This window comes from Prionailurus viverrinus, unplaced genomic scaffold, assembly GCF_022837055.1.
Source record: "Prionailurus viverrinus isolate Anna unplaced genomic scaffold, UM_Priviv_1.0 scaffold_42, whole genome shotgun sequence".
Lineage (NCBI taxonomy): Eukaryota > Metazoa > Chordata > Mammalia > Carnivora > Felidae > Prionailurus > Prionailurus viverrinus.
The window spans coordinates 787,974-814,212 of NW_025927609.1; the positions used below are offsets into that span (position 1 = coordinate 787,974).

General features: G+C 61.7%; 1 protein-coding gene across 1 annotated transcript; it reads right to left on the reverse strand.

Moving 5' to 3' along the window:
* Positions 1-716: 716 nt before the first annotated feature.
* On the reverse strand, positions 717-22,807 carry COL6A1 (collagen type VI alpha 1 chain). The gene is made up of 35 exons (XM_047846982.1): positions 22,445-22,807; positions 21,757-21,886; positions 20,029-20,229; positions 18,417-18,576; positions 18,125-18,253; positions 18,006-18,026; positions 17,789-17,809; positions 17,667-17,711; positions 16,814-16,867; positions 16,267-16,311; positions 16,108-16,134; positions 15,892-15,918; positions 15,759-15,803; positions 15,518-15,571; positions 15,265-15,327; positions 14,412-14,474; positions 14,169-14,222; positions 14,041-14,076; positions 13,779-13,841; positions 12,169-12,231; positions 8,044-8,106; positions 7,279-7,341; positions 6,853-6,903; positions 6,651-6,686; positions 6,003-6,065; positions 5,741-5,806; positions 5,143-5,178; positions 4,836-4,872; positions 4,469-4,477; positions 4,065-4,198; positions 3,736-3,845; positions 3,453-3,636; positions 3,171-3,351; positions 2,308-2,337; positions 717-2,178 (listed from the first exon to the last, which is right to left on the reverse strand). The coding sequence occupies exons 1-35, from the start codon at positions 22,539-22,541 to the stop codon at positions 1,556-1,558; spliced, it is 3,084 nt and encodes a 1,027-aa protein (XP_047702938.1). The 5' UTR covers positions 22,542-22,807; the 3' UTR covers positions 717-1,555.
* Positions 22,808-26,239: the final 3,432 nt, after the last annotated feature.

Sequence of the window (26,239 nt, forward strand, 5' to 3'; positions counted from 1 at the left end):
ACGTGTGTCCGGTGAAGGGTGTCCCGTCCCTGCCCCTTCTTGTCAGGATCCCCCCCCCCCCCCCCCCCCCCCCCCCCCGGCTAGGACCCCGTGCGGTTCCCGCCACCCGCTTCTACTGGCCCTGGTGGCTCTGGTGCCCGCACACCTGCCCTCCTTTACCCCTGGGGCCGAAGCGCGCCGGCCCCACCCCCTCCCCTCGTCCACTGGCAGGCCCTGCAGCAGGGCGCCGAGCACTCGGGGGCCCGGTGGCCGTGCGTTTCCTCCTCGGGAATCCGAGCCAGGCTGTGCTTCCCCGTCCACTCCGACCTTCCTGAGGCCAGGGCCGTTCCTGTGAAGGGACAGCCACGGCCCCCTGCCACCTCTCTCTGGACCCGGGCCGGGTCTCCCAGGCAGCTTTCCACGGGGCCCGCCGGTCCCGCCGCCTCCTCCTCAGGGACTCGCAGGCTGTTTCTGGTGCCAGAAGGCTGGCCTTTCTGGGCTTTCGTCTCGGTGGATCCGGCCAGCTCTCCCAGCCCTCTGAGACCTAACGCGCTTCTGCTTTTGTGGCGCGGGGTGTCAGGGCCCCTCCCCGCTCCTCCCCATCCGTGGACAGTCCTCCCCCAACCCCAGAGAGGGCTGTCCGTCCGGACCCCCGACCATCTCCACGGTCTCCTCCTGTTGTGGGAAGTGCGGGTCTGCTGGGATTTTTTTACTCCACAGAAAGATGACCGCGGACAGAGGAGTGAAAACTTTTATTTCAAAAAGCCTCTGATATGGACACAGTGAGAAAAAACACGGGAAGGAGTAAAAATAAAACTAACAAATAAACGGGATCTTGAATAAAATGTGGAACCAATCACTCTCTTGAGGAAAAAGAGCTTTGGGTTATTTATTATTATTTTTTTTAAACACATCACTTTGTGTCACTGGATGGCCCAGGGGTCCAGGCCTCTGAGTAGATGGGGCAGGGGTCTACAGGGTAGCACCGTTGTTCTCGGGGTTTTCGGGTTGGGGAGTCACCGTTTTCTGCCGTTTTCTGGAGACACCAGTCAGCGTGTAAGCGTTTGCTTGCCCTGAGCTCTGTGGCCCGAGGCCTCAGGAACCAAGGTCTGAGCCCTGAGGGAGGAGAACCTTATGTGGAGGCGTCTACTCATCAGGGGTCATGTTTTAAAAATGCTCTCGACCTTGGCTTTCCAAAAACGAAGCGTCCACCGTCTCACACGAATTTACTAGCAGACTTTTGAGAGTGTACATGAAATGCTAACTAAAGAATTGTGCGGGATTAGTGAGAAAAGTCAGACTATGCAGGAGGTGCGGGAGGGGAGGCCGCACTCAAGCGACCCCCCAGACAGGGAAGGGGGAAGCGCCTTCGGGGATTCAGAGCCTGCTGGGGGTGGGGGGATGCTAACACGGTGAGAGGGGCAGGCGCTGGCAGGGTCCCGGGACCCCAGGGGCGGGCAAAACACACGCGGCTTTTCAAGCCTTTCCTTTAGAAACATCCAGCTCATCAGGTTGGTCAGGAACATTCACGTCACATCTTCCTTCCCGTTTTCGCGGTGGGAGAGGGGCCCCGGCGCTAGCTCAGCGCCACCTTCCTGGACACCGTCTGGTAGAAGACGCCACGCATTAGGGCCTGGTAGCTGGGCACGCGGAACAGGTGGCGCTCGCCATAGGCCACGTCGTACTCGGCCGTCTTGCCCGTGACCAGGACGCGGATGTGCGGCTCGTTCACCTGGCGGCCCACCACCACCACGAAGATCTCGATGTCTGCCCGCTGGGCCTCCTGCACCGCCTTCTCGATGGCCGCCGCCGTGGCCCCCTGTGAGTTGCCGTCGGAGAAGAGCAGCAGCCTCTTCTTGGCTGGGACGGACGAGGCCTCGCGGTAGAAGCGCGTCACGTAGCCGAGGGCGTCGTTGACGTCAGTGGCGTCGTTGAAGAAGGTCATGCTGTCCACGGTGCCGGCCAGCACGGTGTAGTTCTGCAGAAACTGCAGCGACGCGCGCTCCGGCTGCTGCTGCCCGGGGCCGCTGTACTGCACCACCGACACCCGCACGTCGTGGGAGGGGTTCGTCTTGCCCGCCGTCAGGAAGCGCTCGGCCAGCCGCTTGGCGAAGCGCCTGGTGGTGTCGAAGTTGTGGCTGCCCACGCTGGCCGAGCCGTCCAGCAGGATGGTGATGTCGGCCGGGGAGGTGAAGGTGACTGCGGGGTGGGGGGTCGTGTTGGTGCGTGGCCGGGGCCTCCCGGCTCGGCCGCCCTGGGCTCCCCCTATCTCTCGCCCTCCTCCGGGAGCCCCCGCTGGCACCCTGTCCACGCACCCCGGGTACTCACTTGGGCACGTGTAATCTGGGCACTTCTTGTCTGTAAGAGAGAAAAACGCCATGCGGTGTGAAGCCAGTGATCTCGCGGACCACCCTCCCGGCCTCCCAGCAAAAATGGCGGCAAAGCTCTCGCATGGCAGGCGTGGAGTAGCCACGTGCACAGGTGGCACTCCTAGACGCCTGGCCAGCATCTACTCGGCCCACTCGGCCCCGCTGAGAAGGGGTGCCCCCCTTTTCGAGGGTGGGCCTTGAGGTCTTGGGCCGGGCCCCCGCCTGCTGTTCTGTGGCCCTCACACCAACCCAGTGAGGGGCGGGGGGGGGGGGGGGGGCGGGGCAGAGCCCGGGCCCCTTCCGAGGACCGGTTGGCCGAAGCTCAGCGAGGAGAAAGGACGGTCTGCAGGTCAGACACCCCGTGCCACACTGTCCCCAGGCGACACCGGCCGGGTGGCTGCAGGCAGGCGTATCTGACCGCGGCAGCCGTGTCTGGCCGTCCACCGGCTGCCTGCGCTGCAGACCCAGCTCTACCACCGGGCCGGGCCCAGAAAGGCGTGTTCTGCGGCGGGGGCCTCTGAGTGGTCTTGGGCTCCGAGGCCGACCCCTGCCCCGGCGTGTGGATGCACCTGCCGGGACCACGGCGAGCACGAGCACTCACGGGAGGAAGTGTGAGAAGCACGGTGCCGCCCGCACTGGGAGCGTGGGAGCTGCGCCACGGCGTCCTCAAGCACCAGTGCGAGGCGGCCTGTGGGGAGGCCTTGGTGCTGTTGGCGGGGGGCGCCGGGCCCCTGTGGCCAGGAGGTCGCGGGGCTGAGAGCAGAGCCTCGCCTCGGCCGCCCCGATGCGGCCCTCCCGGTGCGGCGCCCACCCTGAGCCCACCTATGCAGATCTGGGTGGTGATGTTCTTTAGGAAGGCGTCCTCGAGCAGCTCGGCATAGTTCTCCTTCACCAGCGAGATGCCTGGCCGGCCCTGGGGCCCCAGGCCTTGGCAGGAGATGACGTTGAGCTGGTCGGAGCCCGCGACGAAGCCAAACATGTCCTTGATGCCCACGGAGACCACCTGTAGGGGAGGGGCGGTGTCGGCATGGCCCCGGTGGAGAAGGTCCCCCACATTCCTGGGGGGGGCAGGAGGGGCGGCGGGTGGCGTGGGGGTGGCCCCACCTGGACGTCCGGGCCGCAGAGCACGCTGAGCGGGGTGGGGTCCCTCTGGGTGTCTGAGCGGCCGTCCGTGATGACTAGCACTATCTGGTTGTTGTTGGAGGGTGGCAGCAGCCGGTCCCGCGTGTACTGCAGGGCCTCGCCGGTGAACGTGCCCCCCGCCATCCACTGCAGCTTCTTGATGGCTCTGTGGGGCCAGAGCACCTGCTGTCAGTGCCGGGGCGGGGCCGGGGGCCGGGCCGGGCTGCGGGGGGGCGGGGCTGGCCGGGCACGCCGCCGCACTCACTCCTTGAGCTCCTGAGTGTTCCTGATGTTGGGGGTCCTCATGTCCACGTGCTCCTGCATCTGGTTGTGGCTGTACTGCACCACCCCTGCGTGCGACTGGAGGGGCTCAAACTGCACGTGTCACACGCCAAGGTCAGGAGGGGACGTGGGGGTCCCAGCAGCCACCCCTCCACCCACCATCCGTCCCAGGCCGACCTGGCCCACAGGCCCCCCTCCACCACACTCATACTCTGGGGGGTGGAGGTTATAGCTTTTAAGGAACAAGGGCCCTGGGACCCACCCCTTCCCAGCCTGGTGTCCCTGGGAAGCACCAGGGCGGGTGTGACTCACCTTGACCAGCTCGTCTCTGCTCAGCCGGTCGATGACCTTGATGATGAAGTCCTTGGCGATCTCAAAGTTCTGAAGGCCTATGCTCTCCGAGCTGTCCAGCACGAAGAGGATGTCGATGGGGCCACACTTGCACTCTGTAGGCAAGGAAGGGGTCAGCCCTTGGGGCCTCCCAGGGCCCCCCTCAGCAGAGCTGCACCCCCAGCCGGGACCCCGGGGCTTCTGGCCCCTGCCTGTGGCTGGCCGCGTGGGTCCCTGCGGCGAGGACAGGGACAGGCCAGCGCCCCAAGGCCATGGTGGCATGGTGAGGGGGTGAGGTCCCCTGCTGCTCTACAGGATAAACTGGGAGGAGGGGGCATAGCCCTGCCACCCACAGGGAACCCTCAAGAAACATTCAAATGACTCACCACAGCAAGCTGGGGAAAAGAGGAGAAATGAGTTACATTCCAGTCGAGATCCCACATCGTATTACAAATCAGGTCATAAACCCTCTGCCAGCTCCCCACCCGCCTGGACCACCCTCACCAGGGTAGGCTGCTCTGCCTGGAGCTCGGGCCACCCGGGGAAGGGCGGTGGGGGTGACGGTGGCTTGGCCCCTGCCCTCCACCTTTGGGGACTTTCTTGTGGGTGGGGCACACTCCCACCCCTCCTGTTTGTCTCCCTCCCTGCCGCAGCTCAAATGGTCCCTCCGTGGGCACCAGCAGTGGGCGCTGGGGCCGGTGGGACCTAGTTCCTTCCAACTGAGACAGTTATTCAAAGATGAGAGATACTCACAGCACATTTTCATGATGATGTCCAAGATCTCACATTCCTGGAGGGGAAGAGACGCAGGCACCAGGGGCTGAACTGGTCCCCCAGTTGCCGCCCCGCGGACCACAGTGGGACTGGGTTGGGATAGCGGCTCTGACTCAGAGTATTAGGCACCCCGCAGCAGGGGCACCTGAGGTGGTCACTGGTATGTGGTCACCCCGTGTTCCTCCGTGACAATTTCATGCCCCCGTTGCCGTCATGGCTCCCCACCCCACAGGATCCTTAGCCAGAGTGGTCGGCCCCCCAGGGACGTTCACAGACACCCACTTACATCCGGCCCTGGTGGTCCCGTGTGTCCTGGGGGTCCCTGTCCGAGGAAGGACCGGAAAAAAGTGATAAGGGCGCATCACTTCCTGAGCTGCAGGTCTGATGGGAGCCCTGAGCAAGCCCACCCTCACCCTTCTGGCCTTCGGGCTGACCCGCTTCCCATTAGGAGCCCCTGAAGGCCTGCGTGCTCAGGGCTGGTGGAGAGTCCCTAACTGCCATCATTCTGTAATCACTGGCTGGCACTTACTCCCTGCCCGGAGGCCAGCAGGTGGGCCGGGCATGGCCCTCACCATCTGGGCACTCACCACCGGGAGGATAGTTCGCCCCAGTCTGACTGTGCCACCTTGATGGACAGGGGACCCCCCGGGCACCCACCCCGGGCTCTGCTGCAGTCTCTTCACCCCTCACCTGGTGACGGGCTGCTCCCCCTTCTCTGATCTCCCCACAACCCTTGAAATTGCCTGTTCCCTCCCAACCCTGCTGTCAAAGTGCCAGCCTCCCTGAACCCTTCCCCGGAGACCCACTCCCGCAGTTCCCACCCCTGGCCCTCTGCAGCCTCAGAACGCCAGTGTGCCCTACCCCGGCTGGCCGCAGCTGCTCACCTGGGGGCCTTCGGGGCCCCGGTATCCCTTGGCTCCTTTGACACCTGGGGGTGCGATGTCGTTGTTCTGGAAGGGAACGGCACAGTGTCACCAGACACAACCACCATCGACTAGCCATCCGCTGCATTCTGTCCGTGTTCACTGTGCCCCGATGGCCCCACGCCTGCCCTCAGAGCCTCAGCAGCCCTGGCGGCACACGGCTGCCTCCCTCTACAACCCCCGGCGGTGACTGCCCAACCTCCCCAGTGAGCTCTGCACTCACGTCCTCTCCAGGGTCTCCGGCTTCTCCTTCGTCCCCCTTGAGGCCCGGGTAGCCTTTAGTGCCCTGCGGGTGACAGGGGAACACGCGGTCGCTGTGGCGGAGGGTCCGGAGGGGCAGGTGTGCGTGTGTGGCTGGGACCCTGGCCCAGGGGTGGGGTGGGTGCCGAGGGCCTGGGCTCCCGGGGAGGGCGGGGGGCAGGGCCACATCTTCACTCCGGCGAGGGCCTCGGCCGGGGCTCTCCCACCCGGCACCGGCCTCTGGCCAGCCGTCTCCTCCGCCAGCTTTCCCTTTTCAGTCAGCCTTATTTACTGTCAGTCACAGCACTGCATTTCCTTTCTAAGAAGCAGAAGTTTTACAAGGACAAGATAAAGGAGACACAGTGACCCGCCAGAGCAGGCACATGTTCCTGCGGCTGAGTGCCAGCCAGAGGACACCCCGAGGTTTGAGCCCCTGGGAGCCCAGAGGGAAGTGCCGGTCGCCAGGTGTACCCCTGGGCCAGGCAGGGGCACCCACGGGCTGAGACACACGTGGGAGGGGCCTCGGCTCCAAGCCTGTGCTGGGGACACGTGTGAACGTGTGCGTGTATGTCATGCGCGTGTGCGCGTGCCTGTGAACACACCAGGAGCCCGATGGTGGGCGTGTACTCACGTTTATCCCGGGGGGGCCCCTGCTGCCTGGATAGCCCTGCAGGGGAAGGCGGGACGGTCAGGCCAGGCTCTGATTTGGCTGGGGTGAGGGGGGGGGGTGCCCACTGGATGATCCCAGCCACGGCTTCCCGGTCCGGCCCATGGTCCTGGGTCCAACCCGGCGGGCCAGAGGGGGTGCTAGGACAGGAGTCTGGGGCACTCACAGGGAAGCCAGGGAAGCCCTCAGTGCCGTTTCCGGGTGGGCCGTCTTCCCCCTGTGGAGAGCAGACCAAGTTCTGTCACTGGGAATCGCCGGGCTCGGGATGGTGCCCCGAGGGGCTTCTTCAGCCCAGAAGGCATCCCCCTGCCCAGGACTGCCCTGCGTGTCCCCAGACTTTGGAGCAGGAGGGGCAGTGCCTGTGGGGAGCACCATGACCACGAGGACCACAGTGACTGCAGCGCCTGTGGTGCCCCTAGACACAGAGGGGACAGTCGCCTGTGGAGGACGCACCTCTCCAGACACTGCACCTGGGACCCTCAGGCCCCACATGTACGCTCTTCCCGGTAGAAGCCCAGGGCTCAAACCATGGCTTCCCAGTCCCCAGCAGCCCGGCACCACCCCCACCCAGGCCCTTGGGACCACCACTCACCCTTTCGCCCATCAGCCCGGGGTCTCCGGGGGGTCCCGTGGGCCCTGGGGCCCCTCTGGAACCCTAAGGAGGGGAGGAGGGGGTTTGGGAAAGTTAAGTGGACATCCAGGCAGCCAGCAGTGCAGGCCCGGATGCACAACACCTCTCTGCGGAAAATGAAGGCCGAGTTAAATAAAACAACATTTCTACTCATCAGCACAGCAATGATTAAAAGAAGGATCTTTAAATCCATCATCCTAGGGATGGTGGGGAGTCCATACCTCCTGCCCAGTAACCCACCCAGACGGCACCCCCAGGACAGGACCAGAAGTGGCACTACGTGCCTACTGACCGTTACCTCCGGGGCCGGGAGTTCCAACCCCAGAGTTCAGAGAGACAAAGGGACTCAGCACGGGCGGGACTGAGCAAGCACGCGTCAGCCGCGGTTTACAAAATCTTTAGGGTTTCAGAAAACATTCATAATGGCAAAATTAAAAAGAAAAAACTTTGTGAAGCCAAATTTATAAGGCATAATATGGAAATAAGAAACATAAATTGGAGAGAAATAAGCTAAAATGTTTGTATTATTTATCTCCGGGTGGTAATGGTTTAGATTTCAATTCTCTGTTTTATTTTTTTTCTGCATTTTCCATGTTTCCTGAAAGGCACAGATACCATGAAATGCACTAAAACATTTGTGTGTGTGTGTAGACTGGGGGCGCTCCCCAGTCCTAAGGGCCGTTGCAGGGGCTAGAGTCTGGGGCCGGGGCAGGGAGGGCTACTCACCTCAGGCCCCGGGGGCCCCTCGTCGCCTCGGTACCCTTTAGGTCCAACGGGGCCAGCCTCACCCTGCAAAGAAGATACATCTGTCAGACCCCTTTCAGCCCCGCCCCAGCCCTCCGGGCCCCAGACCCATGCCGGCTGGCCTGCTTGGTCTACACCTCTCCCTGGAGGCCAGTTGCCTACCTTTCTGGGTCCAGAGTCTTGGTCCCCTGAGCACTTCAGGGACATACCCAGCCAGGCCCAAAGAAGGGGTGAGCACAAACCACGTACGGAGCCGGCTGGCCTGCCTGGCCCCTGGGGACCCTGCCAGCCATGACCCTGGACTCAGAGGCCCGTCTCCCAGCCCCATGATCAGGCTGATGCCTCCTGGTGAGGCTTTTCTTCTCTAGTCCCTCTCACAAAGGCGCACAACTCCCCGTATCTGGCCTGTCCCATTAGGCAGAGGTCAGCCGGGAGGCTCCTGCTGCGACCACAGGAGGGTCCAGCTCTGGGCCCAGGCAGTGTCAGCATCACTCACTTAACCTGGGGCTTTGCTCGCCGACCGCGAGGACCAGCAGCCCCCAACTTGGGGCTCCCAGGGGTAGGTTTGGGAACCTGAAATGGGGGCCAGGAGGGAGAATGGGAGGCAGAGTCCAGGCCAGTGGGAGGTGTGTCAGGGGCCCCAGGAGACAGGAATACGGCGACCCAGCAGACAGCGGAGGGCCACGCTTGGGGACAGTTTCTGCAGAGCTGCCTCAGCAGCTGGACTGCTGGGTGGGCGCCTCTTGGGATGCGGCCCGAGGGGCCCCCCTGCTCTTGGTGGGCAGTGCTGGTGTCTGCACAAGGAGGTGGCAGTGCCCCCCACAGGGACAAGAGGCGAGGCCTGGCAGGGGCTACAGCGGGACTGTACCCTCCCTCCAGTTTCTGGATCCCTCCTCTGCTCTGGGAAAACACATCTCCCAGAAACTTCTGCACGGACACCCTGGCGCAGAAGCCAACTGCCTAGCGGGTCTGGAGTCGTGGGGCTGCAACGGAGTCGGGAGGAGGGCAGCCCTGGGGGCAGAAACTGTGCTGCGGCCGGGAAGGCGGATGTCCAGTGTGGACAAACCAGATTCCACAGCCACCTAACCTCCCCACCCCTCACGGAGGGTTCAGGTGAACAAGTGGCCAGAGAGCCGACCCTCCCCAGCTGGGCCACGGGCTGGAGGGACACATCACCCTCCCCCGCCCCCAGCTGTCTCTGGGGATGTCTGGCTTTACAGTGACAGTTACTCTGGGACAAGCAGGTGCTACTGGAGTAAACGCCGGCGACACTTCCCCCTCTTAGTGTCTTATGTCCTAGCGCCTCGAACGACTTCCTGAATTGTGCCACGGGGAGGGACCAGATCGTGGCCGGCTTGTCCTGGCCACACTGACCATCCTGTAGAGCAGTCACACCATCTGAAGAAGGCAGGGGAGCCTGGGAACGTCGCAGGCGGCCGGAGCAGGCCCTCCTGGGAGGACGCCTCATTAGAACAGGGGCAGAAAGAGGGCAGGGATTCCAGAAAGATGCAGCGAAGAGAGGTTGACACCCGATGGGTGTCCTCCATCGCCAAGAAAGGTCGGTGTTGTGCTGACCGGCTCCCTATTCACAGAAAAGGTCAAGCCCGCCTCGCTTCGAACCCTGGTAGATCCTCCAGGTGCATCAAAGAGAAAGCAAAGACTACAATAAAGGCGGGAAGGTATTTGGAATCTTGTAAACGAGCGGGACATCCTGAACCACAAGATATTGGGATGGAGCCACGTGCAACTGCAAACTTGGAAAAAGGTCTGTGGGTAGGAGCCTCCTGCACCTCAGCACAGAAACAGACCCAGCAGAGAACCAACCACTGAAGGAACAGCCTGAGACAGGGACACGTCGGCCTGGAAACCCGAGAGACCACACTCGGCCTTTCCCATAGACCGTGGCGCAAGGCCCTCTCCCAAGGTGCACAGACACCCAGACGGGGTGGAATCTCTCTTGTGGGCAGAGGTGTGAACACAGCAGCCGTTTTACACTCTTGGGGGGCACGTAAGTGGGGGCTAGGTCAAGTAGAAGTATTTGGCAAATAACACACACACACACGCGTGCGCGCACACACACACACATACACACATCATTTGGCCAAGACACTATGCTACTAAGAATTTACATTCTGGATGTAGCCTTGCAAGTATTTCAAGATGGACGGATGGATGGATGGATGGATCATAGGGCAAATGGAGAGACCAGAGGAGCTAAGAGACAGATGGGCATTGATATCTATTTCAGTATTTTTCTGTAAAGCAAAATACTGGAGGCCGCCTGCATGCGTGTTGACAACGGACTAGACAGGGGCATCTGCAGGCTTCCAGGTGGAGCCTGTGGGGCTGACCTGGCCGGTCCCCAGGTGGATCAGGCAAAAAGCATCGTGGTGCGATGCTGTTTGTGTAGACAACGCGCATACCCCCGCACTCTCTCACACCCCGTGCTTTGTCTGAAAGGATTCTAGAAGAAACTAAATTTTAGAAGAAAGTAAGAATCCGTCCCTGTGGTGGGGGGGGGGGGCGGCACGGGGACAGGAGAACTGTTTTTCCACGCGAGCCTTTCTTCTGCTAGAGTTACTGATTTAACCACTTCTCCCAAACAGGTGAGGTGGCCCGTTTACGGGGTCTTGTGTCTACAAGCCAGGGAACTTCTACGCCTGCTTTACTTGAGAGACACTACTCCCCTTTCCTCCAGGAAGGGGGGATCCAGACACTCAGAAGTCTCTGGCTCCGTGCCGGCAGCTCCGGGGTCCTCTGGTGCCTCATCTGCTCACAGGCGGCCACAGACCCTGGGAGTGGCTGGCTCCCAGCGAGCCCGGCTCGGAATTATGTGCGAGGAGAGTTTCCCACCGAGCTGGGTCCGCGGAAGTGGGCTCACGCCCCCTGCACCCCACACTGGAATGGACCCAGGTGCATTTTTAATGCACCGTCAAGAGACTCAGCAGCCCTATTGTGGCTGCTTCTTCTTTCCTGCTTTTTAAATCACTTTTTTGTTAAAATACCAATTCCAAATTCTCTCCACAAGAAAAGCCACCAAAACACTCAAAGCCACCAGCCAAGGCCCACCAGAGCCCCAGGCCTGGCCCCGCCACGGTTGGCCCCCACTCGCAGCTGCTGTCCTCGTCCTTGCTGTCCTGTTTGGAACTCTGTGCCCACCAGTGCTGCTGTCCCCTCCTCCTGCCAACTGGGAGGTCCCCAGTCTCAGCTCAGAGTCCTTCCTGCGGGCCAGGCAGCCACCTCGTCCCCTGCAGGGAGGATTTGGAAACACCCAGCGAGCGACCCCCATCACAGAGTAGCGGGCAGGGTGAGAGGGTCTCGGCCACCCGAGGAGGTCCCCTGAAGGGTGTGGGGAGGACATGTCCCACCCAGCCCCTTCGTGTGCTCTTTTGGGGGGTGGTCACCTCAGGCCCACAGCCACAGCTCCTCCCTGACCTGGAACAACATGACCTCCTGACAACGAGGCAGAAAGGCAGACCCCTCCCCTGTGCTGGGGACGATGCTCCATCTGAGGCCAAGACCCGCTCTGGCCCTCTGCTTTCTTAGCCCCCACTTTCCTCCCCTCGTCCCCTCCCCCAGCATGGCATCTGGAAGGTGTCACATCCAGGAATTCTGGAAACTTCCATGCACTGACACTCTCAAATCTGCCTCCAGCCAGGATCTCACACCTGGATTCCAAACGCTGAACAAGCCTTTTCCTCACCTGGTGTCTCCTGGGGGCTCAAACACACCATCTCCAGTATGGGGTGACCCTGCCCCACCAGGCCAGGGGGTGTCTCCAGGGGTCCCAGGGCCCCTCAAGTCCTTGCTGCCATCTTCCAGTGCGAATCGATTCAGGCGCCCCTCTCACCCACTCTGAGGGCAGAGCTTGGGGGGCGCCTGGGCGTGTGCTCCCTGAGCTCTGCATCCTGGCAGACGCCTGCCAGGTGACAGGGGCACAGGGGCTGGGCACCCGGCTGCCCCCCACCACTGGCTCCTGACCCTGGGCAGCCCCTGCGGGAAGTCCCCTGAGTCATAAGTGGAGAGGGACTGCCCTTAAATCCAGGAGCTGCTGGAGCCTTTCTGCTGGCAGCCGACATGGTCCCCCACCCCCAGACAGCTTCCTACCGGGTCTCCGGGGATGCCGACGGGGCCTTCTCGTCCCTGGTCACCCTGGGGTCCAGCTTCGCCCTGGGGAGGAGTGAGCCAGTGAGTGTGGAGGCCAGGAGAGGTCAAGCTGCCCGGGTGGCCGCTGGGCAAGGCTGGGGGTCCTGCAGCTCTGGAGCCAGCAGAGGCTAGATCAGGAAGGGCCACCCTTTACCGTGGGCCTGGTCTCATCCTTCCCCTCGGTTTTTATATACGGTGGCCGGGCACACGGACATCTGGAGGTTCTCGGGGTTTCAGGAGGCAGCCCCTGATGTTAGCTGCTTGTCCAGTGGGTTCACTGATGGGTCTCAGGAGCTGGAGCCCCGCCTAACCCCTGCCGGCCTCTGTTCACTCTGGGCACTTCCTGGGGTGTGGCCTGGCCTTCCCTCCATTCCCTGATCTCAGCACGGTAGGCTTGGAAGGGGTCAGGCCATGCTATCCCTGCTTCAGTGTCCCTCCCTGCCCTCCTGGGGGGCCGGGGGGTTCTGGGCAGTGCACAAGGAGCAAGGATGGGGCAGAAAGCAAATCTCTCTTTCAGTGACCTTGGCCTCAGGCTAAGCTCGCTCTCCCCATTGGGACACCCAGACACATGTCGTCAGGAGCAGCGGTTTTGCCAGGGTGGTCACAGTGAGAGGGACCGCACGGCCTCCTCGGTGTCCTGTTCCCGGGATGAGATGAAGCCTTGCCCTGCTCTGCAGCGAGAAGGCCAGGTCCTCACCCAGGTCTGAAGACCATCATCCCTCCCTGCTAGCTCCGGAACGGTGGGGGTGGGCGCTCCCCTCCTCTAACCAGGCACAGTCTCTGGTGTCTGCCCTCCAGCTCCTGCAGAACCTTCCAATGAACCAAGGGCCACGGAAAGCTCTGGAAGGAGGCTGCGCTGCGGGCCACAGCTCGGCAAGCCTGCTGGGCCATTGTGACCATGAAGTCCGTGTGGGCCTGGCTTCTCAACTTTCCCGCTCTTCAAGTTGTAAGAAAGGACCGTTCCAGAGTGTGAGCTTTGTCTGCAACGTTTAAGGGGCTGCTGGGGGACTGCAGGTGTTTGGAAAAGCCCAGATGTGTGATGGTGAGTTGAGTGAATCGTGACACGGGAGGAGCCGTGCAGCCACCTGAGTGAGAGGCGTGCACTTGATGACAGGTGTGGAGCCAGTGCTATGCAGACTATTCCCGGTGCTGCATCTGGGATGGCCGTTGTGAGTCCCGGTGTGGCTGTGTGTCTCTGTGTGACTGTGTGTGTGTGTGTGTGTGTGTGTGTGTGTGTGACGGTTTCCCCTGCACACGCTGGTCATCGGTGATGGGCGGAGGGGATAACCCCGCCCCTTGCACTCCTCATCTGGGCCCACACCCCCCCATCTCTCTGCCCTGCTCACACCCCTCGAGGTGCTCCGGGGTCGGGGGGGGAGGGGGGCTGCCACACTTCCAGAGCCGGGGAGACAGACTTCGGGAAAACAGCAGGTGAGGGTGTGGGTGAAATCTAGATGCCAAAGGGACTTGGTGGCATGTGTCCTGTGAGGCTGACGGCCTGACCTCATCTGACCGCAGTCTCTGGCCCCCTCCTGGGGTGTGGGGTCTCAGCTTAATGAACAGTGACTCACCGGGTCTCCCCTGGGGCCACGCACGCCTGGGGTCCCCCGCGGTCCTCTTTCCCCAGGGCCGCCCTGTGCGGAGAACAGCGGACGGAGGTGAGACTGCAGCTCAGACACGGCATCGAGGAAGGGCCTCCAGCTGGGCACGGGCTGAGCCCCCCCAGACACGCCGGCCTCGCAGAGACTGAGGTCCACCGAGCTCAGACAGAAGCCCCGGCGCTTGCCAGCCACGCCGGCCACGCCGGCCCAGACGCCACCCCACCCCACTCACCCTTTCTCCAGGGGCACCGTCCGGTCCCGGGTTTCCCTGGGATTAAGAGGAACAAGCAACATCAGTTTGGGATGGGAACTCCGTTTCGGGGCCTGGAGTTGGGACAGGAGATCACGTGGGGTGCTCACCTCGTCGCCGGCCTCGCCCTTCTCTCCCGGGGGACCAGGCAGCCCCGGCTCGCCCTGGGGGAGAACAAGGGTAGGACTGGGCCCGGGGCTGTGGCCCCTCCCGGGCCCCCCTCCACCTCCCTACTTCCCGCCCTCCCCTGCCCTCCCCCATCTGTCCTGGGGGAGAACGAGAGTAGGACTGGCCCCTCCCGGCTCCCCCCGCACGCCACCCCCGGCTGCTTCAGGGGCTCCGTGAACACTCACCTCATCCCCAGGGGGCCCTGTGCTCCCCGGCCTCCCAGGCTCCCCATCGGCTCCAGGCGCACCCTGGAATGATGAGAAAGGTCAGCCTGCGGGAGGCTACGCCCGGCCGTCCTGGGCCACCAGTGACCCTGCGCCAGTCCCCCTCACCCAGACTTCGGGCCACGCCCCCTGACCAAGCACACCCTGGACTCTGAGAACCTTCCCGACCACCCGTATCTCTACAGGAACCCTGCAGAAGCCACTTCCCGTGTCGTCTGCTGTTCAAGTCCCCCTCATGCAGAGGGGGCAAGCCCACTTCTAGTCATCGAAGGCAGAGTCAGGTCCGGGGCCCACAAAGCAATCGGCCGGATTCCGAAAATCCGGTCCAGGAAGCCTGCGTGGTTAGGACGCGTTCAGCCAACCTTACCTCTCCATCCTTCTTAGCACTTCCTGCTGCTGAAAATGCCGGAAAAGCGCCAGCAGCAGAAAGCTGTGCTCTAAGTTGGACTCAAAACCTTGGGTCCTCATTATTTGCTTTTCTGCCTCCTGTTTGCTGTTAAGTGGTGACTTTCACGTGAACAGACGGATTCTAGGCCGTGAGGGTACCTCGTCCGTCTGCTGCAGGCGGGCAGTGTGATGCACCCCAGGGCACATCCGAGGCTCAGTGACATGGGGCTGCAGGGGGCACAGGGGGCGCCCCCCTTGGGTGACTGTGCCTGCCCTTGGTCGTAGCTTGGTTTTGTGCTCTCTCCACCCTGGCCTCCTGCCTGCCCACTTGGGGGCCTGGTCCTTGCAGGGTGGGTGGAGAATCTGCTTCCAAGAGGGTTTCTGATTCATACTGGGTACACAGGGAGGCCTGCCCGACGTCACCAACCTTTTCTCCTTTCAGTCCGAAGGCACCCGCGTCGCCCTTGGGCCCCGGGGGTCCTTGAGCGCCCTGACAAGAAATCGTAGGTCAGTCCTCAGCCTTCAGCAGCAGTCATTGGGCTGCACACAAATAGAAGCTGAAAAGGCAGGTCTGGGCTGGGTACAGCCTGCCGGTGACCTCTTAGAGCTCCAGAAGGGCTGAGTCCGTATTTGCTCACGAGAACTTAGCCTTAAAATGTGAGTGACAGAATGCAACTTACGTCGAATCCGGGTGAGCCCTTGCACCCTGGCAGGCCGGGGTACCCCATCTCCCCCTGGAGGGAGGAAGGCAGATTTAGAGGTCGAGACTTTCGTTCTGGCTCATCCATCCCCTCCCGGGAAAGCCCCACCAGGACGACGGTTGGAGGCTTGGGGTCCACTGGGGCCTGGGGCTTGGCAGGAAGTAGCTTCTGCCTTTCTCGCCACCTCCCAGTCACCAGCTCTCCCGCCAGGCGGAGTTACCTTCATGCCGTCCACGCCATCGATGCCACGCTTGCCCTTCTCTCCCTGCAAGGCACAAAGGCCAAAGAAGGGTTCACGAAGGTCAGACAGGACCCCTCTGGGGCAGAAGACATGTCCCCGCCCCCACACTCACCTTGTAGCCCTTGGATCCCCTGGAGCCCTGTGGAGACAGGAAGGGAGAGTGAGGGGGGTGGTCCCCCAATACGGGGTGAGTTCCCAGGGAATTGGGATGGGTCCCGGGATGGGTCCCCCACAGCTTGTCACAGCTCAGACACGCTGGAGATGGGCGGTGTCATGCTCCTGTGCATGAGGGGGGTGGCTCTGTGCCCCAAAGCCCTGCTTTACTCACCTTCTCCCCTCGGCTCCCTTTTTCTCCCTAAAAAGCAGACAGAGTAGGAAAGAGGGTGTCACTGGTGTCCCAGGGCCCGATGCCCTGGGCCGAGCCTGGATGTGTTCCACTGGGCCCCAGGACAGGCCGGCAGCTCTGGAGGAGGAGGGGGAGACGTACCTTCATCCCCTGGTAGCCGACCGGTCCGAGGTCCCCAGGCCTTCCCTGGAACACAGAGGAGGGGGTATGTTAGGCAGCCCTGAGGGCAGCCATAGCGACCCCCCAGTCTGTCTTGACCCCCACTCTGCTCAGGCCTGGTCAGCCAGAGAGACCGGGCTGGCTGACCACTGGCCTGAGTCCCAGAGAGCAGCCCCGATGTGAAGGCTCCTCCTCCCAGTCCTGGGGGCTCTTCAGTGGAGTCCAGGGAGGAGAGGGGAGATCAGGACCCAGGAGGAGGGGGGATGGGGAAGGTCTAGGATGCCCCCTAGGAGGAGAGGGGCATGAGCTGGGCCTGAGTGGAGGCCTGGGCAGAATGTACTGGAAGGAATGGTTGTGCAGCATCTTCTGGCGTTCTCTGCCCTTGGGGCCGTGTCCTCTCAGGGTCAGGCCACAGGACCATGGTGCTCAGAAACCAGCCATGCTTCTAGAAGTTTCCACAGTCCGGCTCCTCTCTCAGCCTCAGGTTGTCAGCACCCACCACCCCTGAGGTCAGGTGCTTGGCACTCACAGGGTCTCCGGCTTCTCCTTTCTCTCCTGGGAGACCTGGCTTCCCACGTTCTCCCTGCAACACAGAGCAGGTCAAGGTTGGGGAAGATTTTTGTTTATTTCTAAAAACCTGATGGAAAGGACCCCCAACTTCCTCACAAGAAAAGGATTAAGAAGATATTCCATCGGCCTTCAGGGTTTTCAGGCTCCTTCCTTGTCACCTGTGGCCTGACCCGGGGTCTGCAAGGTCAGGGGCACACACCCCCTCCCACAGAGCCCACTGGACCCTGTGCTGCCCCATGCCGCCCGGCTGGCCCCTGAACATTTGCCTCCAGCACCCCACCCTATTCCTGCTGCTGTGCGGGGCTCCTGGGCCGGAGAGGGGGCCCGGCTCAGCTCTGGAGGGTGGTGCCCATATGGCTGCATGGCCATGCAATCTAACATTTTTAGGAGTGCCAGAACCCTGGACTTTGATGGGCGGTCAAAGTTGTAAGTGTTGGCCACACCTGGCCTTGGGCCCCACGTTTGCGGCCCAGCCCACAAGAAGGTGGGCCTCCGGGAGCAAAGCACCAGCGAATGCTCACCCCTCTCCCATGGGGAGGCCAGCTGTCAGACTGGGAGGCCAGCTGGCCAGACTCGCCCCTGGCATCGGCCACAAGGTCACTGGACTCTCTCCCCATGGTCGGGGACACCTGCTCAGGGAGGGGCTCCTTCTCTGTCCCCACACCTAGTGTGAGTGGGTGCTCGGTGGGGGCTCAGGACAGCTGCCCGGGGTCCCACCACGTTCCCAACACCAGGGGCTCCGGGTTGCAGGGACATTTGTCCAGTGCTGTACTCCACACTTCTCTCCCTCCAGGGGGCCTGCGACCGCTCACCTCGTACCCGGGGTCACCCCGTGGTCCGGGAGGTCCTCTGGCGGGCTGCAAGACGGGAGAGAAAGGTCAGCCCGAGGTAGCATCCTGGGTGTCCCCAGAGGTGGGCGGGGCCCCACACTCACCTGACACTCGAAGGAACAGCACTGTGGGAGGACGGAAGACACGTTAGAGAACAGGGCTCAGCGCACGGCCTGAGCTCCGACGGCGGGCACCCGCGGTGGGGACGGGGCTGGTGATGTCCTGGACAGTGGGGGGAGGGGGGCCAAGGAGGGCGGGGCAGGGGAGAGGCGGAGGAGACAGAGGGGAAGGGGGATGGGAGGGCAAGGGAGGGGCTCGTACCACTTGCTCCACATTGTTTTTCTGAAAAGTGAAACGGAAAAGTGGAATTAATTTATATTCAGGGCCACAGGATTTCCCGGCCTTCCGGACTCCGGCGCGAGGGTAGAGCGGCCTCTCACAATCATGTCAATGATGGTGTCAATGGTCTGGCTGATGACTTCCTCCGCGTCCCGGCTCTGCCCCCAGTCAGCCGCCGTGAAGTTGCGCCGGTACGTGTGGTCTGTGGCGATGATGCTTAGACGTGGCTCCTGGTGTGGATAAGGGACAAGGTTGATGGCCGCTAGGGGCCCGGCCTCACCCCACCGCTGCTCTTCCTGAGGCCCCCACCCTGCGGCTCGATGCCTGCACCTCTGCGCCCCGCAGGCTGTGCCCGGCGCCCCTCCATAGAGCAGGCCCCGCAGGGGCTCCTACCAGGTGGTCGGGCGTGATGGCCACCGAGAAGACTTTGATGCCCAGGTGCTTGGCCTCGTTCACGGCGTCCTCCAGGCCCCCACACGGCTCCTTGTAGCCCTCCAGGGGGTGCCCGTCAGTCACTACAATCAGGTACTTGTTCTCCTTCAGGTGGGAGCCCCTGCAAGGGGGTGGGCGGTGGTGAGGCCCCTCAATCACCCCCTCCACCAACCCTAACAGCTCAGGGTACCCCTGGAACACAGCTGAGACCCCCCAAGATGGGAGGTGAGGAGCCGGGGGCCAGAGCCCCATAGGGAGCCCCAGACCCAAATGCAACTCTCATAAGGCTGATTCCTGTTATGCTGGGCACGGGTTTCCCTCTGTCAGTCCTGCCTATAAAGTGGGCTATGATCAAGGATATTAAAACAGAAAATAAAGGTTTGTGGGATCACATTTCTCTCAAGCCCCATCTTGGAAAACGCATACATATCCAGGGGGAGATACAGGTCCTGGCTCCCCTGAGGCACCCTGACGGGGGGACCCCTGACCACAGGTAGTGGGAGGGGTCAGCAGAAGAGCCGTCCTTGGCTGCGGCCAGGGGCACTTGGGGCTGTGGCCGAGGGCATGAGGGGCTGTGGCCAGTGGGGGGCACCGGGGCCTGTGGCTGGAGGCACCTGGGGGCTGTGGCCAGAGGTACCTGGGGGCTGTGGCCAGAGGTACCTGGGGGCTGTGGCCGAGGGCATAGGGGGCTGTGGCCGGGGGGCACCGGGGCCTGTGGCTGGGGGCACCTGGGGGCTGTGGCCAAGGGCATGGGGGGCTGTGGCCAGTGGGGGGCACCGGGGCCTGTGGCTGGGGGCACCTGGGGGCTGTGGCCAGAGGTACCTGGGGGCTGTGGCCAGAGGTACCTGGGGGCTGTGGCCGAGGGCATAGGGGGCTGTGGCCAGGGGGGCACCGGAGCCTGTGGCTGGGGGCACCTGGGGGCTGTGGCCAAGGGCATGGGGGGCTGTGGCCAGTGGGGGGCACCAGGGCCTGTCGCTGGGGGCACCTGGGGGCTGTGGCCAAGGGCATGGGGGGCTGTGGCCAGGGGGGCACCGGGGCCTGTGGCTGGGGGCACCTGGGGGCTGTGGCCAAGGGCATGGGGGGCTGTGGCCAGTGGGGGGCACCGAGGCCTGTGGCTGGGGGCACCTGGAGGCTGTGGCCAAGGGCATGGGGGGCTGTGGCCAGGCTGAGCTGCAGCCAGGGGGGTATCCTCTCCCCCGATCAACCACAGATGCTGTTGACTATTCACTGTGGCAGTTCGGATGTCGTGTGTGGAGCCAGCTCGGGGGACACTGGCGCCCTACAGGAAGACTCTGCCGTCTGTGTCTCTGTCTCTGACTGCAGACACCATCTCTGCAGTTACTGGGGCACTTCCGGCCCCACGGCCCCCTCTACCTTCAGCGGTTGAGACAGTGGACAGCTCAAGGGGGAGCCCGGGGGTGGACAGTGACCCTTGGGTGGTGGCCATCAGTGTGATGTCCTCGAACACCAGGACTGGCTCCTGGGGTGGCCGGGAGCTGCGTCGGGAAGCCGTGCAGCCTGCACGGGACACGCACGGGCTTCCAGACCGCAGCTGTGGATGGACGGCACTCACCCCACGAGCAGCTCCTCCAGCCCCTTCTTGATGGCGCAGTCCGTGTATGTGCCCTTGCCAAAGTACTTGACCGCATCCACACTGGCCTTGAGTACATCGCGACCGTTGGGCATGCGTGTGAGCGAGCGGATGATCTCCACCTCATCGCTGTAGTGCAGCGCGCCCGCGTTCCACACCAGGTTACGGTCACACCGATAGTACCTACAAAGCACAGGGTGGACTGGTGGACTCTCCCAGGTCCTGGCGCTGCATTTGCCGTGGGCACCTCCAGGGCCTCCCTCCCCGGCTCCCCGCGTGCGGTCTCCCATTTCACAGGTGGACCGACTGCCTGGCCCCATCACACCCTGAGAGGCAGGGGCCGGCAAGCCCAGACTGGACTTCCTGTGGGCCCTAGATGCTGGGTTTCTGCCCTTGGGACCAGCATGGAGGGGTGGGGGTGGCCAGGAGAGCCAGTCCCAACCAGTGAGTGACCACCGTATCCCCTGATCTCAAGGGTCCTTGGGTAAGGAGCTGTGTGCATCGGGAAAGCGGGACAAGACCACAGGGGCGGGGCAGGGATGGCATGGGTGGGAGGGGGGCAGGGCGACAGGGGAGGCGGAGAGCAGGTCTAAGTGGGACACTGGTGGGGGTTCCTCGTGGATCTGAGTGGCTGCCTCTCTCTGCCCCTGTGCTCCTTGGCTGGAGGCTTTCAGCGGTTTGCTCTATTGGAGCCTGGGGTAGGTGTCTTTCAGCCTGTTCAGCAGATGGGGTGACCGAGGCCCCTACAGTGACACTAACAGCATCAAGAGCAGGAAGACCTCACCCCATTTCACAGGCGGGGAAACTGAGGCATAAGAAATTGAATAATGAGGCCACAGGCACCTGGAGGGGGTATCAGACCTCAGGGGCTCAGACACTTGGCTGAGTTCAGGGTTTCGGGTCATATGCCCCACATTGGGCAGCCCCCACCCACTGTCCCTGCAACCCCCTTATGGTGGGCAGGAAGCTCAGCGCCCTGGTCATCAAGTCAGTCAACAGGGACTGGCTAAGGACTGGGGCTGGGGCCCTGCACAGCTGAATGGATGGAGGAGGAGCCTGGTTCTGACTTTGACCCTCCCCCCATGGCCTTGCCCCCCCCCCCATGGGCGTGTCCTATTGTCAGCCACACCCACTGCCGGTGCTTCCCCACCCCCACTCCCACCCCCACAGCTGCAGTCTCATCAGACAGATGAATGAGTAAGTGAATGAATGAAGTGTGCTGTCCCCAAACCCAGAACGAAGCTGGCAGGCCCTCTGGGCTCCTCGGACCAGGACACTAAGGACACTGGGATGTTGGGTGCAGGACTCAGACTCTGCCGTCCACATGGGCAGAGGTCAGCGTCCAGGCAGTGGCAAGGGGTGCCCTCTTCAGGCACAAGGCGGAGCCACAGAGCCTCCCACCAACTCCTGAAACTCACACAGTTGGGGAGCGGGGAGGCATGTTTGGGGTCCTGGGAGCCCCCATCACAGCACTGTCCCCCAGGCTGCTGGCTGACCAGGCCGACTGGTCCGGTCCATCTCAAACTCAGCCCTTTTCTGGCTCATCTGAACCACTGTGGATGTGGGAGCTGCATGAGTGGCCTGGCCACCACCCAGCGCTTCTCCATGAGAAAGGAGGCTCGCTCTGCCTGCCGGGCCCCTAGGCCCACCTCCCTCCCTTAGAAGCTCACAGAAGTGTGGGATTGGCGGTAAAGGCGTGGCCTCCCCTACCTGTCTCTCAGGTTGTCAATGAAGCGCTTGGTAAAGGTCTTGACCTTGTCCACCAGGGCCCCATAGGGCTTCAGCCTCAAGGCCACGCTCTCAGAGGTGTCCAGCACAAAGAAGAGGTCCACAGGGCAGTCTGGGCCAAGAGTGGGGAGGAGGGGCCTGAGGCTCACACCTTGCACCCCCCTGGGCACACAGAGGCCACCTCCCCTAGGGGCCCGGTGAGGGGCAGGGTGACTGTGAGAGCCCCCATGAGGGTCCTGGGACTCCTGCCTGGAGGGCAGGGAGCTCCTCCCTCGTCGGCAGAACCTTGGGAACAAGGAGACAGCACAGGGAGGGCGGCGGGGGGGGGGGGGGGGCAAGTTTCTCCACTGCCTGCCAGGCTGGGAATCAAATGGAATGAGCGGGGGGGCAGAGAAAGAACAGCGCCCACCCGGCCCCTCGCGCTGCTGGAGGAGCCCTGAAGGCTCAGGCCTGGGTGGTGCTCGCCCTCCCCATAGGGGCCTCCTCCCTGGTCCAGCCTGACGCCCCTCAGACCGGAGAAGCAGAGGGGACCCGGGGTGTGGGAGCCGCGGACCGCGTCGGAGAATTTCAAGCCCCCCAGGCACCCCAGCTCTTACATCAAGGGAAGGGTCTGGCCCAGGTTCCCGGGGACGGCAGAAGCAGAGGGTCAGAGATGCGGCCAGCCACTCACCCTGGAAGGCGACCGCCCTGTCATTGCCCGGGACGTCCTGAGCGGCCACCCAGCAGGCCTGCAGCAGCAGAGGCACCAGAGCACGGGCCAGCTTCATGTTACCGCCGGAGTGCCACCATCGAGCGAGGGCAGGGGTCAGGGTAGGCCTGCGGCGCGACCAGAGGGAGAGAGAGAAGCTGTCTCTGCTCTCGCAGGGAAGTCACAGCCCAGGAGGGACGGAGGGAGGGACGGAGGGCTGGGCGGAGGAGGAGGAGCTGGGGCGGGGGCGGTGCGGAGGGCGGGGGTCTCCCTGGGAGTGAGTCACCGCGCCCTGCTCCTGGACTCGGGCTCCCTTCTGGGCTCCTGGACTCGGGAAGCTTCTTCCTCTGTTTTGGGGGCCTGGCGGCTGGCGCGGAGCACAGCGAAACTGCAGCCGAGTTTACGAAAGTCTGAGCAGGAATGTCAGGCAGAACGAATCTCCTTCCAGACCCCTGGGTTGTTTCTAACCCAGACATCTTATGAAATCGCTCCCTTCACCCATCTCCCTACAAGCGGCCCTCCGACGGTTTAAATGTTTCAAATCCATTGCTTTGTCAGATTTCCCAGTCATTGTTCATGTAAATATTTCTTCACCGGTCAGCAGATACATATTTGGAAAAGATACTTCAATTTTTCACTATGGGAAAACAAAGTCAACAACCGTCCCGTGAACCATCCCTCACGGCACAGGGCGGGGTCACCAAACTCTCGTGTAGAGGAACACCCGGGTGTAATATAAGCCTCCTAGAACTTAATAGTCTAGCGTTGACCAGGAATTAACACATATTGTGTGTGTTATGTGTATTATACACTGCATTCTTACAATAGTCCGCTAGAGAAAAGAGTTACTGGGTTATTCAGAAATTCATCAGGAAGAGAAAACACATTTACGGAACCATATTGTATATTTCAGAAAAACCCATATATAAGCAAACCTGTGCAGTTCAAACCTGTGTTGTTCAAGAGTCAATTATAGAGAGACAGACCCTGATTCTGAGGACGAGAGTGAAGGCTCCACCCTAGGATCCTGTGGGGTGGGCTCCAGATGTGGCCAGACCCACCCCTGCCCCAGAGAAGGTTCCAGAAGACCTCCTCCAGAGCTGGGGCTGTTGACACGTATCTAATATCGGCCTAAATGTTTTCTAGTTTAAAAACATACAACAGTTGTATAACCATAATAAACTTTCGAGAAGTCCTTCAGAAACCACACTTCTCAATGATTGCTCTGAGATTTCTTCCAATGCTTGCCCCATACCCACTTTGTGGGATTTTTGTGAACTTGCTGCCTCTGACTTCATCCCAGCTGCGCCATGGGCATCGCTGTGTGTGCTCCAGTTGGTGCCGTGACGCCCCGCTTCCCGGCTTCCAGTTCAGACAAATGGAGGTTCAGACCCCCACCCCCCCACCGTGCGAGGCTGCCCCCTGCTTGCTGGCTCCCCCAGTCTGAGCCGCTTATCTGCGAAGTGCCAAAGCGTTATTGTTCTGGCGGGTTTGGGAGAGGCAGGAAGACGTTGTGTGAATCGCTGACAACAGTGAGGTGCCCGGCCAGGCCTTGCACACGTTCTGACCCGTGGGGGCCTGAGCTGCACGCATGTGCGAGCTAAGCCGTGGGGTTTGCAAATGACTCGTTTCGCGGCCGCCAGGAGGCCGTAACTGACACCTGTGCTCCAACGTGGCCTGACCTTCTCCAAGGGGAAGGGGACCACGTGAGTCTGCAAAGCAGAAGGAGGCCCCTGCTGGGGGCCCAGAGGTGCCTTCTGCCTCACAAGAGCTCAGCAATGTCTTCAAAAATTATTATTTTTTCTCTTATGAAAAAGGTATGTGCTCATCATAGGAAAATTACAAAACTAGAAAAATACCATCTTGTTTCACTGCCCAGAGGTAGCAAAAGCTGATACTTTTGTGTCTCTTACGCTCTTTCTACTGTAAACATTTTTAAACTTTTAATTCAAATTCCAATTAGTTCACATGAGTGTGGTATTAGTTTCAGGCGTACAATGCGGTGATTCAGCACTTCCTACATCACCCGGTGCTCGTCACGACACTGTGTCCTTCACCGCGTCACCAGCTTCCCCCATCCCCCGCCTCCCCTCCGGTGACCGTCCTTTCTTCTCTACAGGGAAGAGTCTCTCTTGGTTTCCCTCTCTGCGTCTTTATTTTTCCCCATTTGCTCGTTTGTTTTGTTTCTTAAATGCCACACATGAGTGAGATCATATGGTCTTTGTCTTTCTCCGACTTATTTTGCTTAGCGTAACACGCTCTAGTCCCATCCACATCATCGCAGATGGCAAGACTTCATTCTTTTTGATGGCTGAGTAACATTCCATTGTGTGTATAAACCACGTCTTTGTCCATCACCAGCTGATGGATGCTTGGGCTTTTCCCATAGGTTGGCTCTCGTTGATGGTTCTGCCATGAACGTTGGGGCGCGTGTGTCCCTCTGAATCAGTATTTTGGTATTTTTCGGGTCGATACCTAGTAGTGTGTGTGCCAGATCACGGAGTAGTTCTGTTTTTAATGTTTGGAGGAAACTTCACACTGTTTTCCAGAGGGGCTGCACCGGTTTGCTTTTCCACCAACAGTGTGAGAGGAATCCCCTTTCTCAGCATCCTCGCCAACGTCTGTTGTCTCTGTGTTGTTCATTTTAGCCACCCCGACAAGGTGCGAGGTGCTATCTCTGCTGGAAACATTTTTACAGACATGTGGCCACCTGGGATATACCTGGTTGTACGCCTTCTTCTGTGTTCTTTTCTGAGTATAAAAGTGATGCAAGCATACTAGAAAAATGTGAACGATTCAGAAAATATAAAAAAGAAATAAAAACCATCCTGATCCGCACTGTTGCCATCCTGTATTTTTACCTGTGGTTGAGGCGAGGCTGACTCACTCCTCGCCGTCTGGACCCTCCCTCTCCAGGAGCCCGGCACGGTTCTCCTGAGAAGGAGGGGGTCTGCTCTGCCCCAACCCTCCACACCCAGGCCATGGTCAGGCAGTGTCCCTGCAGAGCTGACCACCCGCCCCCCCACCGGCCACCTGGCTCCTGCCTCCGCTGCCCTGAGGGGCTGCCCCCGGAGAACTGAGGTGGTTTTGGGGGTGCAAGGCTCTGCACCCCTGCTTGGAGAGAAGGGGAGGTAGGCAGCGAGGGTGACTTTCTTCCTCACATCCCCGCTGGGCTGCCTGGCTCTTGTTGACTCCCGTGCAGGACATCTGGGCCCAGGAGTCCCTTGGGGAGGGGGTCTGCACCCTCAGGCTGTGCAGGACCCAGGACGGGAGCCCCACCTGCGCGGACCGCCGGGGAACCCACAGGGCAGGGTGTGTGTCTGCCAACAGGGAGCAGCTGCAGGGAGAGGACGCATGGCCCCCTGCAGGGCACACCCCAGGGAGCGTGACCTGGCCGATCGGGCAGGCCTGGGCTGCAGAGGCCCTGGGGGTGGGCAGCCGGGCCACGACAGGTCTGGAACACAGGTGGCAACAGCTGGGCCTGGCAGGGAGGAGGAGGGGGGCTGGGGATCTGAAGCAGTGGTCCCCACCCCAGGGAAGCCCCACAGACAGGGGGTGGTACGGGGCCCAGAGCGGGGATTTCCTCCGATGGCCTCCAGCATGCGCATCTAAGTGTGAGAGAGCATGTGTGAGTGTGTGCACCTGAGTACGCGTGAGTGCGAATGTGTGAGTGCATGCACGTGCTCGATGGTGCATGAGCGTCCCCGCGAGGGTCCCCACACCTGGAAGCCAGCTCTTCTGCCCGGGATCTGAGGGGCGGGCGGGGGAGCCCTGCGG

What these genes read in the sequence shown, in the direction of transcription:
- COL6A1 (XM_047846982.1), bottom strand. Translation starts at nt 22,541, where the DNA reads ATGAAGCTGGCCCGTGCTCTGGTGCCTCTGCTGCTGCAGGCCTGCTGG. An exon ending in AGGGCGAGGCCGGCGACGAG is followed by an intron (nt 14,077 to 14,168) that starts GTGAGCACCCCA and finishes TCTTAATCCCAG; the next exon opens with GGAAACCCGGGACCGGACGG. An exon ending in CGGGACCACCAGGGCCGGAT is followed by an intron (nt 4,873 to 5,142) that starts GTAAGTGGGTGT and finishes CTTCCCCTCCAG; the next exon opens with GAATGTGAGATCTTGGACAT.